The 16601-nt window shown below is 31.6% G+C and overlaps 1 protein-coding gene across 1 annotated transcript in view; it reads left to right on the plus strand.

The window, feature by feature from the left end:
* LOC127713090 (protein moonraker-like) overlaps positions 1 to 11530 on the plus strand; it is a 37647-nt gene extending 26117 nt beyond the window's left edge. Inside the window, exons 9-20 of the mRNA XM_052219707.1 lie at positions 424 to 605; positions 1445 to 1695; positions 2077 to 2202; positions 3127 to 3148; positions 4115 to 4152; positions 5009 to 5093; positions 6012 to 6083; positions 6940 to 7110; positions 7839 to 7908; positions 8489 to 8564; positions 8952 to 9209; positions 10504 to 11530. Of these exons, the coding sequence (XP_052075667.1) occupies positions 424 to 605; positions 1445 to 1695; positions 2077 to 2202; positions 3127 to 3148; positions 4115 to 4152; positions 5009 to 5093; positions 6012 to 6083; positions 6940 to 7110; positions 7839 to 7908; positions 8489 to 8564; positions 8952 to 9209; positions 10504 to 10933 (1781 nt within the window). The 3' untranslated portion in view covers positions 10934 to 11530. The remainder of the gene's footprint in view (positions 1 to 423; positions 606 to 1444; positions 1696 to 2076; positions 2203 to 3126; positions 3149 to 4114; positions 4153 to 5008; positions 5094 to 6011; positions 6084 to 6939; positions 7111 to 7838; positions 7909 to 8488; positions 8565 to 8951; positions 9210 to 10503) is intronic.
* Positions 11531 to 16601: the final 5071 nt, after the last annotated feature.

Consider the following 16601-nt stretch of genomic DNA (forward strand, 5'->3'; position numbering starts at 1 on the left):
AAAGTTTGTGCTGTAGGTTAAAATCTTTGCGTTTCTGGCGGTATTATCTAGAGATGTTTTTACCTAAAGAAATTTTGAAATTTTTATGAATGAAATTATAGAATTTACTTAAGAATGGAGGAGTATTTCATTTTACATGAGGAAAGATGATTGGACAATATCAGGACAGAATAAATTATATTGACGATTTTTGACAAGTTTTATTTGTCTGCAATTAATCAACATTATGTAAATTAAGTTTTGGGATATGAGAGAATTTGGGTTCTTGAAAAAAGTAGTAAATTAACTTTTTAATATTATTTGATAAAGTGTTAATGTAACTCCTAAAAACTTGATTTCATTTGATTAATTTAAAAGTAAATATAAAAACTCAAGATAGAACTGATATGCACTTTTTTTTAATTAAAAAATAATTTCTTACAGTTGCCTGGAATACTGGAACTCCAGAGAGGAAGGCAATGTTGAGGGCAGGTATAGAGGCCTTGATGGATTCCAGTGATGTTCAACAGGGCAAAGCAGGAATGGCATGGAATGTATCACTACAGGAGGAACCCGTTAGGAAACCAGCATCTAAAACAAGCCTGATATTACCAGGAAAATTACAGGTAAAATTTGTGCCTAGTTCACTTCTATAATAGTGCATGTGGGGATTTTGAAATGACAGCCAAAAGCTTAGAAGCCAATTGGGTCCTATCAACAACAATTTAAGGGCCATTTTTTATGATGACAAGAAATAAAAACTAACTGCCCAGTTTGATAATTTAGTCGTTATGCCTGATTGGATGAGTGTGCTGTGTATTGTATTAACTGCCTTTAAAATATATATGACAACATCTTAGAAAAAAAATATGTTTGTAACTTTTAAATTTAAGGTAAAATTTGATGTGCATGATAATCAATAAAAACTATGTAAGACATAATGCTATTTTGTCAAGTGCAAAGAAGTTACAGATGAACTTATTGTTTCATAAATGAAGTTGATTAAGCCATTACTGTGTTGATTTCTAATAAAGAGGTGAATATGCACCTGTATACAGTCCTGTCAGGAGGCATTAATGATTTCTAATCATTTTACCAACAAGATGCAGGGTGTAAAATAAATAAATTTGAGTGAAAAGCTGTCTATAGTAATATTTACAATCAGACATCAAGATTATTTGAGGATGTCATCTACTGACACTTCCTGATGAACAAATTTTTGAATGATAGCTTAATGCTGCCTTAACACAAAAATCTTCTGAGGAACTGTGAATTTTAAATCTTAACATATAATACAAGATGTAGAAAGATTATCAGATATTTGAATTTAGAACTACTATACTTATTCAAATTTTTATTAAGGTTTTCTTTTTCTAACCTTATGTATGCAAAATAACTTCACAGATTATATCATGAAAAAACCAAGAGAAGTCATAATTATAATTGATATACAATATTTTTTTAGAATCAGCGCATTAAAGCTCAGAGAGCTGTTAAACAAGTTCAACAGCATCAGCAACAGCAGAAGTCATTGGCATGGCAACCACAGAGACCAGCACTGTCACAACAGACGTCAAAGCCTCATTATGAATCAGACATAGATGTACATTACAGAGACCCAACACTGTCATCAAGCTTGAAGGCTTTGGCCACCAGAGACAGATCTTTGTCACCATACAGATGTGATAGGTCATTCTCAGCTCCCCCGTCTCCAAGGTAAACAATAATTGTTGTTAAGGAATGGTGGTTAAATAAACAATTTTCTTGCATATGTTACAGGAGATTAAGACATTAAAAAAAAATGATAGGAAAATAAAATTTTGGAAGCAGACCAGGTATAAGAGTATTTAGAATTTTAGTTAAAACTTCACGGAAAAATATTTCTTAATGAGCCGGTCTTTATCCTTCATATAGTTTGATATGAGTTGTATCTTGTAAATAGATATTCCCTTAAAAGAGTATGTGACATGATTTGTAACCTCATATAGAACCTCTTACAAAAAATAATTGACCATTGCAGTATTTTTTTGTTACAATTCAAAGTAATTTATTTTAAACAGATGCATTTCTAATGAGTGCTTTTCTTAACATTTACAGCTCTGAGAGAGGTCACAGCCCATGGATACCAAGTGGTAAACCTAAAGGTCACCAGAGAAGGTCAAGGTCACAGAGTCCTTACAATTCATACAGATACTTAGATCTTGATGGCAGTGATATAGTCAAGTAAGAGTTGATTTTTTTTGGAAAAATGCAAAATCTCCAACTTGAAAATGAAAGAAAGGCATGCTTTTATTTTGTGTTTCTATAAATATATATGAGGCAATGCCAAATATTCCAAGAGTTTTCACAACAGTTGGAGATGGTTGCATCTTTAATATTACCAATTGGAAAACTTTTTATTTAAGGAATGACTGTAATATTTTTTCTGTCTATGAAGAAATAACATCAAAAATGTGGTGCACACAGAATAACTCGAGTAGCGAGTTATTTTAAAGTGTGCACCACATTTTTTATGTTATTTCAAATAGACAGAAAAAATATTACAGTCATTTCTTATAGTTTAATTCTTAATTCCATTAAAACCGGAGTAAATCATGAAAAAACGTTGATGACGTCAAGGTCACATGACAAAATTTTGTCTATGAGCTGATAAAAAAAAACAACATCTGCCAATCGGAAGACGTGTTACATCCAAAATTTAATTATTACATTTTGCTAGTAACTGTTGATTCATTATGATTCAGGGATACCAATTTTCATTACCACATATCTAAATATTCCACGTAGTACAAGTTCCACGAAAATATAATTTTTCATCAATTAACCATAGTTGGTATTCATAGAAATAAATGAATCTACAATATAAGTTTATTTATCAGTATCCAGATTATTTATTTTTAATTTTGAGATTTTTTTATGTGCAGTGACCTAACTAAATCTCTCAGTGTAATTATACAGTGATTGATTGGGTAAGAGGACAACACAGTCAAACAAAACATATATTGTCTGTTGACATGGGCAACACATGTTATTAATTACCTTTTGTTTCTGGAAAGAAGAGTTTCCTTAATATCTTTTTAATTATATATAGAATTACCTGTTTTTTAATCTTTAAAGATGTGTATTTGAATTCTATTTATATTTCAGGTCACTTTTCCAAGGTGGTCATGTAAGTTATCTATATTGATGTATTTTTTATCAATTACGTTATTGAAAAAAAGAAACAAATTTATGCAGGAAATGAGGAAAATGATATGTAAGGTTTTACCTCAATGCAAAAACAACCCAACAACACAAAACACATAAGATGACATATGGTCCAACAATTTGACAAGTGTCAAATTAGATTAAAATTCAGATCCAGTATCCAGGCTTTGCTTACAAGCATCTGACAACACTATATTGTACCCTCTGTTCTGGTAATAAATACATCAGCCAATGAAATGTCAGCCTACAACTGTCTGAAGGTGTGTATCATTATGTCAAAACCAGAGGATCCCGAAAGGTCTATAAAAATGAAAGTAGAACTGAGCTTTGGCAAATCCTTGTAGTCAAAGTGCGGACACAGGATTTATAGTTTTTATCAGATTGACTAGACTTTAGGCAAATACTGTGAAAGGTTCCCATCAGCATCAAAATCCAAAAAAAAAAAAAAATTTAAAATGTATGATGGAAATTTGGATCTTCAAAACTAATAAGAATATTATGCATTGTCCGCTATTTATACAGAAATATTCAGAACAGCCAAACTATCATATTTCAAAATGTTGATTTGATTTAACAAACACAAAATCTGGAGTAGCAGGACAATGAATTTAATAAAATATTCCTCACAGGATCAAGATATATGAATGATATTGTAAACTTTGTATAAATTGCATTTTTAAAGTGATTAAAAACTCAGAATTTTGAATTTCTAGAAAAAGCTAAATTTAAGCTTTATAAAGTTCTGATCATAAATTGGCTTTCTCATGTTAAGCGCATATGTTTTAAAACAGATGAAGAGGTATGCATATTTTGGGACAATGTTGAAATTTGTTTGATGCAATACAAAGATTGTAAACTTTCAATAAATTATTTTTTTGTTTGACATTGATGCTTGGTTACTGATACACTCTATGATCATATTTTACAGGAAAGTAGACCAAGAACAAGAGGAGGGTCACCAGAAAGGTAAACAATGGGGTTACTGTGGCTATTTGATATAAATTGTAAACAGAGGGGAAAACAATCTAATGAATTTTATTACTTCTGTCTCAATGAAGAGTTAAAATTTTCTTTTCAAAAGCTGTTTTATAATAATAACAGTGCAACTATACCATGCGGACACCAAGGCTGTTTTAGTCTAAAGCTTCTTATAACAATTTTACAAAAATTGACATAATGAAAAAAACCTTCATATTTTCTTCTTCCAGTTAAAGATTTTAGATTATATGGTATACATATTATTTTATGCATAGTTAAGTTTTAGCTCACCTTCTTCAAAGGGCAAGTTTGAGCTTTTGTCATCACATGGTGTCAGTCGTCATCCCTCTTCACCGTCCTTTTACTTTTACAAAGATTATCTTCTCTGCCACTACTTGACTGCAATCATCAATGTGGTATATAGTTTTAAAAATTTGTCTGATGACCCAGCTTGCTGACAAACATGGCTGACATGGCTTAAAATAGAACATAGGGGTAAAATGAAAGTTGTGTCTATTATCTGGAAAACTGCTACAGATAGAGAAAATCTGACAGTGCAAAAATGTCAAAAATATTGAGATCTACATAATGTTTATCTACATTAAAACTGTAGAACAACCTCTTATAGAACTTTTGCATTTTTGCATATTAGCTAGAAAACTATAATAGATGGATACAAACTTTAAAGGCAAACATGATCAGCAAGACAAGATCTACAAAAAAGACATAAGTACAGAAATTTTCAGTCATTTCGTTATTGAAATAATTGCTCTTTAATTGTAATTTTATATACATTTTGCATTTTTTGCCTATTATCTTTTATTTCCTCCAATTATATTTCCAGAAACCTCAGTTTATCAGAGAGAATGGTGAGAGATGCTGAGAAGAAAATACAAGCTAGATTGAAGCCACTTTTACAAAAGGCAGAGGTATAAATGTACACCAAAGATAATTGCCTTGTTATGCATATGCATACTACTTCTTCTTTTCTGTATCTTCCTCCTGCTAATGAGGAACACATCATACATTCTTGTTAATGATAGTTGTTTAAAATATGATGTCCATTCAGCTTTGAATACATGGTAAAATGAATCTTTTAACTCTCGTGGAAAATCCATTCATAACGTCTTTATGGTTTGCCAAAAATAACAGTCTTGGATGAATATCTTTGTCACAAAATTTGTCACAGTGTATACCTTTTAAAAGAATGAAACCCTCAGACCTCAACCTCTTGTGTTTTTTATCAAATGCACATAATTCATTTGCCAAGTATGAAAGTTCTGAGGGTTCAGTCTCAAATGGGTAGTGTTCACAGAAAGATGGAAGGACAAAGAATATCTGCTTCCAAGATTTGGGGATATTAACCAATCGGATGTTCTATGCTTCCAAGATTTTGGGACAATAACCAATGGGATGTTTGCTCATAATCAATTTTGTTGTTGCTCTTAGAATTAACTGACTAGTCTTTTAATAATTTAAAACCATATATTTTGGCCCTTGAACATACTGTGTATTAATTATTATTCATTGGATACCAATGTTCTTGAATTTGGTTGGTACAAGGGACCCACGAATTTAAGTGTTCAATGAATTACAAATTTTTGTATAGAATGTCATGCAGACTTCCACAAAACCATGAAATCAAATATCTGTGAAAAGGCAAATTTTCCTCAATCATGGAAATTTTACCCATGAAAAAAAAAATGAATCCACAGTATGTGGTTGTATAGTCCTTAATGGCTTTCACATTTATGTTATTGTTAAGGTGACTACATATTCAATATTGATTAACAGTTTGAGTAAGGATTGAATAATAAACTACCATTAATTATAATTTATATTTTCAGATAATTGCTTTTCAACAGGAAGAGAAAAGCAAAACAAAGAGGAGACAAATGGCCGATAAAGCTCTAGCAAGTGTTAGTATTTCATCTGACTTATATACTGCATGCAACAATTCATTTACTAAATTTACCCTGAAAAAGGTGGGTTATCCACCTAAGCCAAATTTAGCAAAAAATAGGTGTAAGATACCAATCGGCCATTCAAACCTCATAAGTCAACAATAAACTGATAAAGCTATGTCAAAAAACTTAAAAAGGACGAATAGACAAGTCCACACAATACTACTGTAAATTCAGAAATTATTGCGTGCATTTATTATTGCGATTTTTGGAGAATCAACAAAAATGTTAGATTAATTATTACAATTTATGGACAATCTGAATACAGATATATGTAAATGTATCATATATCAGAATTCGAGTTCTTAGTATTGTGATACTAACCCAGTCGCATTATTCGCATTAATAAAAAACTCGCAATAATTTCTGAATTAACAGTAAATAGAAAGCTAAATACTGAGTAACACAAAAACCACCAAAAACCAAAACATCTTCAGGGCTATTCCATTAAAATGTATGTGGGAGGGTAGGAAGGGAAGTTTAGTTATTGAATGTGGGTCACTGGTCTTTTTTCAGTATGCCTCTATTACCATTATGCAAAATTATCTAAAAAATGGTTCTTGGTTGTAGGGATATTTTGAAAGTCCCTTCCTACCCTCCCACCTACATTTTAATGGAATAGCCCTCAGAGTAGAAAACAATTAACTATAGAAATAGGACATTGTTATCCTTACATTGAATTTTATATATAAATAAAAGTCTTGGGAGATATTTGAAGGAGACAACAACACAATGACACTAAAAATAATAGATTTTGAAATAACAATACTATTGGAATGCATAAAAAAATTATTACAATGATTGATTTTAGTTTGAGGACAGTGGTGACGACTTGACTAACATGATACTGGGTGAGGTACTGGACGATACAGCCAAAGAATATCAAAGGTTAGAGAGAGACGAACATGTCCGTAAAGAGGCCGTCACCATGCAGGATAATCCAACATTAGAAAATATATATCAGAGATTGGAACAAATGGAGGTTAGTAATTTGTTTGAAATGTCAGAGAAAGCTTTAGAATTTGGATACTAGCCAATATAAAAATTAGAAGATGATTGCAAATGAGACATCTCTCAACCAGAGACCAAATGACATAAGTTAACATATATAGTTCACCTTACAGCCTTCAACAATGAGCTAAACTCATACCCCATAGTAAGCTATAAAAGGCCCCAAAAAGACAAATGTTTACAATTCAAAGGAGAAAAATAATGGCCTGATTTATGTATAAAAAATCAACAAAAAACAAAAGCGATACATAGCAACAAACAACAACCACTGAATTATAGGCTCCTAACCTGGGACAGTGGTTTAACAGTACAACGAAAGAGCAAATTAAAAAAAAAAAAAAACAGTTGAAAGGGCTTAATTTATCACTCTAGGTTTTAAACACACACAAACAAAAATATAAAAAACACAAAAGACAAAGTACAGATCGGAGGATACTCACAGTTGCTGAAAGCTAGTTCAAAGCCAATAACAGCTAATAGAAAAATAATGTATCTAAGACTACAATATCAATCTGACAGTTCACATCCAGCATCCAAGAAAGTTAGTGTAAAAATTTCATTAACAAGTCAGAGAAAAACATGAACTTTTGCAATGCCAAAATATAGGTATGGACAGATTGCACGCCAGTGAATGTACACGTTATAACAAAAATATATTTAGTTTTTATATATATTTGATACACATGATGTCTTTTGTAGCTGGAATCACACAATATCAGAAGAAGATGGGCTTCAGTACACTTTGAAGATGTTAAACCTACGACTAAAGGTAGTTTAAGAACATTTCAAGGCCATATACTGTAAATTCAGAAATTTTTGCGATGTTTTTATTATATTGAAAGATAGGTTTTGATAGCATTATTGTTGAGCAAATTTTCTGTTTCTGTTCCAGTGAGATACAACAGTGTAATAATGTTTTCCTCTATTTAACACTTCCAGTGAGAAACAACACTATTATAATGTTTTCCTTTAAACTTCCAGTGAGATACAACACTAAAAAATGTTTTCCTCTATACTTCCAGTGAGATACAACATTATATCAATGTTTTCCTCTATACTTCCAGTGAGATACAACACTATATCAATGTTTTCCTCTAAACTCCCAACTAGAAAAATAGGCTACAATATAATGCTATGGGAAGTGTTGCTCTGACAAAAATTTGTATAGTGTAGAAATCTAGAATTATAGTAGTAGAGGGAGATAGATCATTGCGAATGGATCTCAAATATATAGTTATATATTTATTTACATCAAAAGTGGACATATATAGATCAATATAAGATTCAAACGACAATTTACATTTATTTTATTTCCTATTTCATGTTTATTGATGAACTTTTTATTTCAGTTATCAATAATCCAATAGCACCTTTTTCAATGGAAATATCTAAATCAAAGGGACCTGTTATACAAGAGAAGCCATTGTAAGTAATAGAGTTTTTCAGAAAATATTGAAAATATATCGTTTGACGCTTGTTCCTTTTCTTGTCAATGAAAATAATATTTTTTAAAGGAAAAGAGCCAGGAACCCCAAAAAAATGGCCCTACAAAGGTGTTTTTTTTAACTTCAATTTTTAAACTAAATCTAATGTGTATGTATAGCTTAATGTATGATATTTAAAAGTATGATACAAAAAAATTGTATAACTGCTTCATATTTATAAAGATATTAGCTTAAATAGGAGAAGATTTCATTACTGCTTAACTGAATTTTATAATTTCATAATATCTGTTTAATTTTAATTTTCACCTTAGAATTTTGTAAGTCATAATCTCAAAGTTTTTTTTATCAAGAAATCCATTTATTTCAGAGAATGCAACAAAGATAATTCAGATGTGCCTATTATATTCACAAGAACAAAGGGACTGACATTAGTCAAAAATAGAGTCTTAGAATTAGATGATCTAATAGGGGCGGAGTCAGAAAGACAAGCTCCTCCCACTTTTATATCTCTTTCTGATGAGGTGATGCGAGGCATCTACAGCAGCCAGGAAGCATTTGACAGACATTTAAAGAAGACTTCCCATCATCCTTTAGGAAGATTTGATCCCTGGGTATTGGCTGAAGAGTAAGTCAATCATTTTGAATGTTATGTGGATTATTCATTTTAGTGGGTACCAATTTAGTGGATTGAGGGAAAATTGTATTTTCATGGATATTTTATTTCCTGGTTTTGCCAAAATCTGTATACAAAACTATTGATAATTTGTACTTCGTTGAAAATTTAAATTAGTAGTCTATCTATACCCATGAAAATCACGAAAATTGGTATCCCACGAATAGTAATGAATCCACAGTATAGGAAAATAGGAGATGTGGTATGATTGCCAATGAGACAACTATCCATTAGAGACCAAAGGATGAGGATTTAATCAACTATTGGTGCATTGTATCAATTTACAAGAGCTTTTTGCAGAAAGGGGAAACAATATTTTACATTTCTTCTAATTTTAATATAATTTATGCATTGTTGCAGAGGAGTTGGTAACGAAAAAAATATTTGTAAATAGGTCAGACATACATGTGTTATTAGGTCACTAGCCCAGCTCTTAATTTTTCGCTGTCTACTAAATACTGTAAATTTAGAAATTATTGTGTACATTTATTATTGTGATTATTGAAGAAGGGACAAAATAATTTCAGGAAAATCTGCATACACATATTTGTATCAGATATCAAAATGTGAGTTCTTATTATTGCGATACTCATCGAGCTGCATTATTTTCATTAAAAAAAACCTCGCAATAATTTCTGAATTTGCAGTGTTTGATTCTAGTATATGAAGAAGTTGTAGTTATATTTCATATATTTCTTGATGTAAAATTCCTATACATATGAACAAAAAACTTCGTCCATAACCTTAAGATCTGATAAGAATGCCAGACACTTTTCTAATTTTATGATGAACTGTACAAATTTCAAATATTACAATGGTTTAAGTTACCTCTCTCATATTATGCTTTTATGCATTACTTAGTCAGGTGGTTGAAAATGATTAGACTATATTTCAGTTAAACTGTCTTATACACAATTAACAGGTTCTTTCATTGCTAGCCTATTTATTGTGATATCACATTTTAGTTAGCTTTGTTACTACCCCACTATTGTTGTCCTATTCTGACTCAAGTGTAACTTCGAGAAAGACGAAAAAAAAGGAACCAAATCATCCCTCTGTCTGTTGAAATTTGTTCTCGATTACCAATATTTCTCAATTTTTCATAATTGAATTTAAGATCCCTATCAAATTTGAATATGAAATAAAATATTTATTAAAATTTAATAATTTGAAACTCAGTTTAATTTATTTGTTGATTTCATTCATGCTTACACAAGTTCTAATTATTTGAAACCAATACTTGTAGGGTATCAAACTTGATATTAGATGAGTGTTTAAAAGACATTGCCGGTGAATTGGAGGACACTAACGATGCCATTATGAACCAAGTGTGTAAGGCAGAATTTATGGTCGGTAACGTCAGTCAAGACGTGGAATCTCTCCCAGAAACAAAAACGACCACGTATGAAACTGACCAGGCGAAAATTACAACTTATGAAACAGGACCAATTTCGTCACCCAATAGACTATCTCCTGTACACAGAGAACTTCTGTCACCACATAGATTGTCTCCCTTACATAGGGAAATGGTTAGTCAACATCAAGACGATTCTGTTTCATTTAATGTTGACGAACAGTATAGCGAAGATGCGTTTGAGGAAGACGATAGCGAAGAATATGAAGATGTTACTGATGATGTTGATGAAGACGATGAAGATGAAGATGATGAAAATTGAAATTGTGTGATAAAATGCATTTATTGACATTGTTATATGTAGTTTTCAGATGGGTTCATGCACTTGATTTTCAAAACTTAAAAGATATAAGTATTTTTGAAAACATTTGTTCCCCTAATCACAAATTTACACTTGAATAGCAGAAGTGAATACTGCAGTTTTTCATGGAAGACCTGATTATTGCGTACAAAATTTGTGAATATTAATTAATATTGAAATTCTTTAATGTTATCTTGTTATAAGGGAAAGGTTTTCATATATTGATTGGCTTAATCTCTATATAAGAAAAATCCAGCATCGCAACTTTAATAGCTCTTTTTTTTTCAGAGTAGATTAAAGATATACATGCTATAGGAATGCAATGTCTCAGATATGGATAATGTTTTGTATTTAAGACAAAACTTTTAGAAAAATTAATCAAGGGTTACACATCCTATAGTTATTATTCTTTAAAGGTGTGTTACAGATATTGTATTAACAGCTAGATCATTCAGAATTGAAACATATAATTTTATTAATGATCAGTGCTTCTATAACTTATACTTTGTAATCTGTGATATTTTTTTTAAATCTAGAAAATAAACATGTTGAACAGAAGTTGATATTAAGATTTGTGATACTTGACACTTGACACTTGTTTTATAGTTAAACTTAAAAAAACATATCCAACATTTTGTTTAAATTTGACGTTTCATATGACTTTAAAGTTTGTGTCAACAGTTTATTTAGTGTCGATAATGAGTCGAGCGATTTCAAACTTATTTTAACGGTTTGTTCTTATGTTGTGCTGTTACACCACTGTCACAGGTTAGGGGGAGGTTTAAGTGCTTACAAACATGTTCAACCCCGTCATATTTCACATGTGTCTGTCTGATGTCAGGAGCATATTAGGTGCAGATCCAGGATTTGGAAAAAGGGTGCCCCCCGGCTGGCCATCGTTTGAAAGGATACTTGTAAAAAGTCTGCATGTATCATATATGGGCATATACTCTCTTTAAATCTGCCTCTGCCTATTATTTGGTGGATGTTAATTATTTCTGGTGGTCATGATTATTTCATTGCTGTGACCTTGACATTATTCAACATTCTTATAATTCTATCAGTTTATTTCTATAAGAAATTGATTTTGAATAAAACATCTATTCATCTGACGAAAATGCTAAAAATTATAATTGGTATTCATCTTGCAAAACATCAAGTGCATTCTGAATATATAATATACCAGTCCTAGAACACACCAGCGACATCGCAGATCCATGTCTGAATTAAAGTACCTCATCCTTATTTTAAGCATGGATTTTTAATAGTCCTATTGTCATCTGATTAAGTCATGCTGATTATTACGTACACAGTTTTCTCTGGTTTCAACATCTTTCTTTTTTAACCCATCCCGGTTTTCTTACTACAACTTTATCCCTTGTTTTGTATATAATTGTTTTTATATTTTTCTATTTTTTTATTTTGAGGATGAACGAATCAGGGGGTGGGTCTTTTTACCGCCGAACACCACCGCGCACCACTGAACACCACCGAACACCCAAAACGTGAATTAAAACTATGAAAAAAACAATAATGTGTGTCAATAAAAGCAAAAAACTTGAATTAGTTGATTTTTTTAGAATAATTAAACGGAGAATACATACAGCGTTTGTGAAAGTCTATTTATTATGTTATTGTTTCAGTAAATCAACTACATATATATTGACGTCATTACTGATTTTTTTTTTGGCAGATTAAATGTCTATTTCAATTTTAAGATTATTGAAGGTATTTTTTTGGTTCTGGTCAGATGATTTTTTTTTTAAATTTTGTTCAATATATATATATATATATATATATTTATGTCGTTTTTAGGGTTCGCCTTCCTGATCCTTCCTTAGTTTTTTTAACAAACAAATAAAAGTTATATTTCTTAATAAATAGTTATTACAGTAATCTTGTATATATATATATTACAAAAAAAAAAATAAGATTTCACCAAATGCAACTTTTATGTGTTCTAAATGTATTATTTATTAGGGCCCCGCCGAATGGCAGACGCCCTATAGTGATCCGTCTGTCCGTCCATCCGTAACAAATTGTGTCTGCTCTATATCTAGAGAACCGTTAAGATTTCAAAGTTTATACTTGACATGTATATTAACCAACACCAGAGGGTGTGTCATAATGTATGTACAACTTCCTAGGTCAAAGGTCAAGGTCAAAAACTTTGGTGTTAGTTGACAACCCCATGTCCTATGGTAAAGATCGTGTCCGCTCTATATCTTGAGAACCGTTAAGATTTCAAAGTTTATACTTGACATGTATATAAACCAACACCAGAGGGTGTGTCATAATGTATGAACAACTTCCTAGGTCAAAGGTCAAGGTCAAAAACTTTGGTTTTAGTTGACAACCCCATGTCCTATGGTAAAGATCGTGTCCGCTCTATATCTTGAGAACCGTTATGATTTCAAAGTTTGTACTTGACATGTATATGAACCAACACCATAGGGTGTGTCATAATTTATGTACAACTTCCTAGGCCAAAGGTCAAGGTCATAAACTTCGGTTTCAGTTGACAACCCCATGTCCAATGATAAAGATACAATTTTTTTACCACACATTATTCACGGCGGGTCCCTCAGAGATGGCTCCCATCTCAATGATATCTAGTATACATCAATTTTAGCCTGACATGTGTCTGGGGGTAAACAAGATTAAACGTGATAAGGAAGTTGGAAGGAATGAATAAATTACAGCTTGACACACGTTGGTGATAATCAGTTTAACGCCTTACTCGCTTATCATGATTAATCACAATTAACAAATATACTAACCCGCATACAATTATGAAAATTGCGAAAAACAATTATCAGACCAGACGAAAAAGAGTAGGATGGTCCTATTTCTTCTCTCAAAAAGGTCAAACAACAGAAAGTGTAACCACTAGAAGTTACTAGGTGATTAATATCTGGTATTGCTGACAGTCATAATGGTACAATGAGTTACAGAAGTCACCCTTTAATGAATTCTTGGAACAATTCTGTCTGCAGTCCCCGCAAGGCAAAAAAAATGGACCTTTTTAGGTACGAAATTTTGCGTTTAGGCATTATGATTTCAGTTATAGACTTTTAGATATTTTTTTGAGAATTTTTCTATAAATTTCTTGTTCTGTCAATATAATATACCTTTTTGTCACGAAATATCTTCAGATTTTAGAACCAATCCTAAATTCGACCAATAATATCAAATGAAAATAAATGTGTACAATTATTTTCATCGGAAATAAAATGTTGTCCAATAACCTTTACAGAAATTATCTGTGATTCCAATACTTAATGGATATATATTTTTGGATGTTCGGCTGTGTTAAATGTGTTCGGCGACTCTTTTATTTTTTCGATGTCAATATTTGGTCTTGTTTCCTTTTATTTGTTATCTTATTACTTTATTATTAAACATATCAAACCTTCTATAACACTTGTTGAAACAATAAATTAAAAAAATTTTTTTTAAAAGAGTTTTTTTTCTCGTACGGTTCGGCGGTGATTTACGGGTGTGGTCGGTGATTCTCCTATACTTTACGATGTTAAAATTCATTCTCATTTCCATTTATTTGTTAAATTTTTTACTTAATTACAACATAAAGGTAAAAAAAAAATTAACAAATTGATAAAAAGGTATAATTATGGGTGTTCTGCTGTGTTTTGCAGTGTTGTTGACTCTTCTACTCTCTTTGGGTGTTTTAATATTTGGTCTCGTTTCCTTTTTTATTTGTTAAACCTTTTACTAAAATACGTGAAATATATCTGATAACATAATAAAATATGTTTTTTTTTTCATAGTTTAAGATCATTTTTGGGTTTTTCGGCGGTGTTCGGTGGTGTTCGGTGTTGTGCGGTCGTGTTCGGCGGTGAAAAGACCTACCGCAAATCAGGCGAGTGTATGTTCATATGTTTTATTGCATTGTACTTATTGCTTTTGGGAAAGGTTAACCTTTTAGTAGTTAGACCCGTCACGGCCAGGCTGGGAAACTTGGTAGGAAAATACACAACTCAATGAAAAATTGATTTAAAATTAAGTATCAACAAGTGATAACAACGTGACATAGTTTAAATACATACTTTTCCCACAAGGTCATGTTTTTCTCTGACTGTTTATGACGTCTTCTACTAAATCCATTGGATGTTGGATGTGTACGGATTGATAATTTAGTCTTAGATGCATGATTTTTTTATTAGTTGTTAGTGGCTTTGAACTTGCTGTCTGTAACTGCGAGTACTCTCAGATCTGTACTTAGTGTCTTTTTGTTGTTTGGATGTACAAGTACCCGGCTACGGCCACTTGTATTTGTAGTAATTGTATTTTCATCCATCTGATGAGTTAAGCCTCTTTCAACTGATTTTTGTAGTTCGTTCTTTTGTTGTTCTGTTACACCACTGTCCCAGGTTAGGGGGAAGGTTGGGATCCCGCTAACATGTTTAACCCAGCCACATTCTGTATGTATGTGCCTGTTCCAAGTCAGGAGCCTGTAATTGGGTGGTTGTCGTTTGTTTATGTGTTACATATTTGTTTTTCGTTCATTTTTTGTACATAAATTAGGCCGTTAGTTTTCTCGTATGAATTGTTTTACATTGTCATTTCGGGGCCTTATATAGCTGACTGTTTGGTATGAGCTTTGCTCATTGTTGAAGGCCGTACGGTGACCTATAGTTGTTAATTTCTGTGTCATTTGGTCTCTTGTGGAGAGTTGTCTCATTGGCAATCATACCACATCTTCTTTTTTTATATTTTGATGTTTCTTCTTAAAGCAGACATTGATTTTCTACCTTGTTCCGACAATTTCTGTTGTAGCATATCATATGTTCTATTAAAGTTTAAAAGAACACCCAGCATACATTTAAAGATACAAGGCGGGTTATCCAAATGAAACGTTTGTTGCTTGTTTATTTACTCAAAATGCAAATTGTATTCAATGCAGATCTCAATTTTTTCAAAATTTTATTCGTCACTGAAGCCGTAAAAACTGTATAAGTATGGTATGGTAATAAAATGAAAAAGAAGTTATACATTTTTATGTGTTCGAAGCGCTTTTCTGAAATCGCTCAAAACCGAATATTTGAAACCCAAGGATGTATAAAAACCGAAACGAGTGTACGTAGAGCTATATAACCAAAAGGACCTAGAAAAATAGCCAAATCCAATTTAAGATCAACTTTGCCTGAAAAAATTGTAACCTTTGTAACGTGAGATAATTGTCATAGAGACAGCAACCCAGTGATACAAAACAATTGGTATTTAGCTTTTTACACATGCAATAGTAAAAAACCTGAACCATTTAAGAATTAAATGCAAGAATGGTTCCGATTTTCTAACTATTAAAAAAAAGCAATAATATACTACTACAATACTCTTGTTTATATAAAATACCAGTTGCTAACACAGGAACATATATATTGACTTTAAAATTAGATTTTACTGGTTCCAGCTTAGCAATAGAAACATTAAAACGGCGAATCAGTGATTTTTTTTTTATTTTTCGAAGCATAAATACAAGCCTTGGGGTATTTAAATAAGGGCAACTATTCTTTTTTTTTTCACAAGTAAAGAGACATACAGAGTTCGGTGAGAGGAGTAACTTAAAAAAAAACCGCGATAAATAATCCATTGCGCATAGCAAATTGGT

This window comes from Mytilus californianus, unplaced genomic scaffold (assembly GCF_021869535.1).
Source record: "Mytilus californianus isolate M0D057914Y unplaced genomic scaffold, xbMytCali1.0.p SCAF_8, whole genome shotgun sequence".
In the NCBI taxonomy this organism is placed as follows: Eukaryota; Metazoa; Mollusca; class Bivalvia; order Mytilida; family Mytilidae; genus Mytilus; species Mytilus californianus.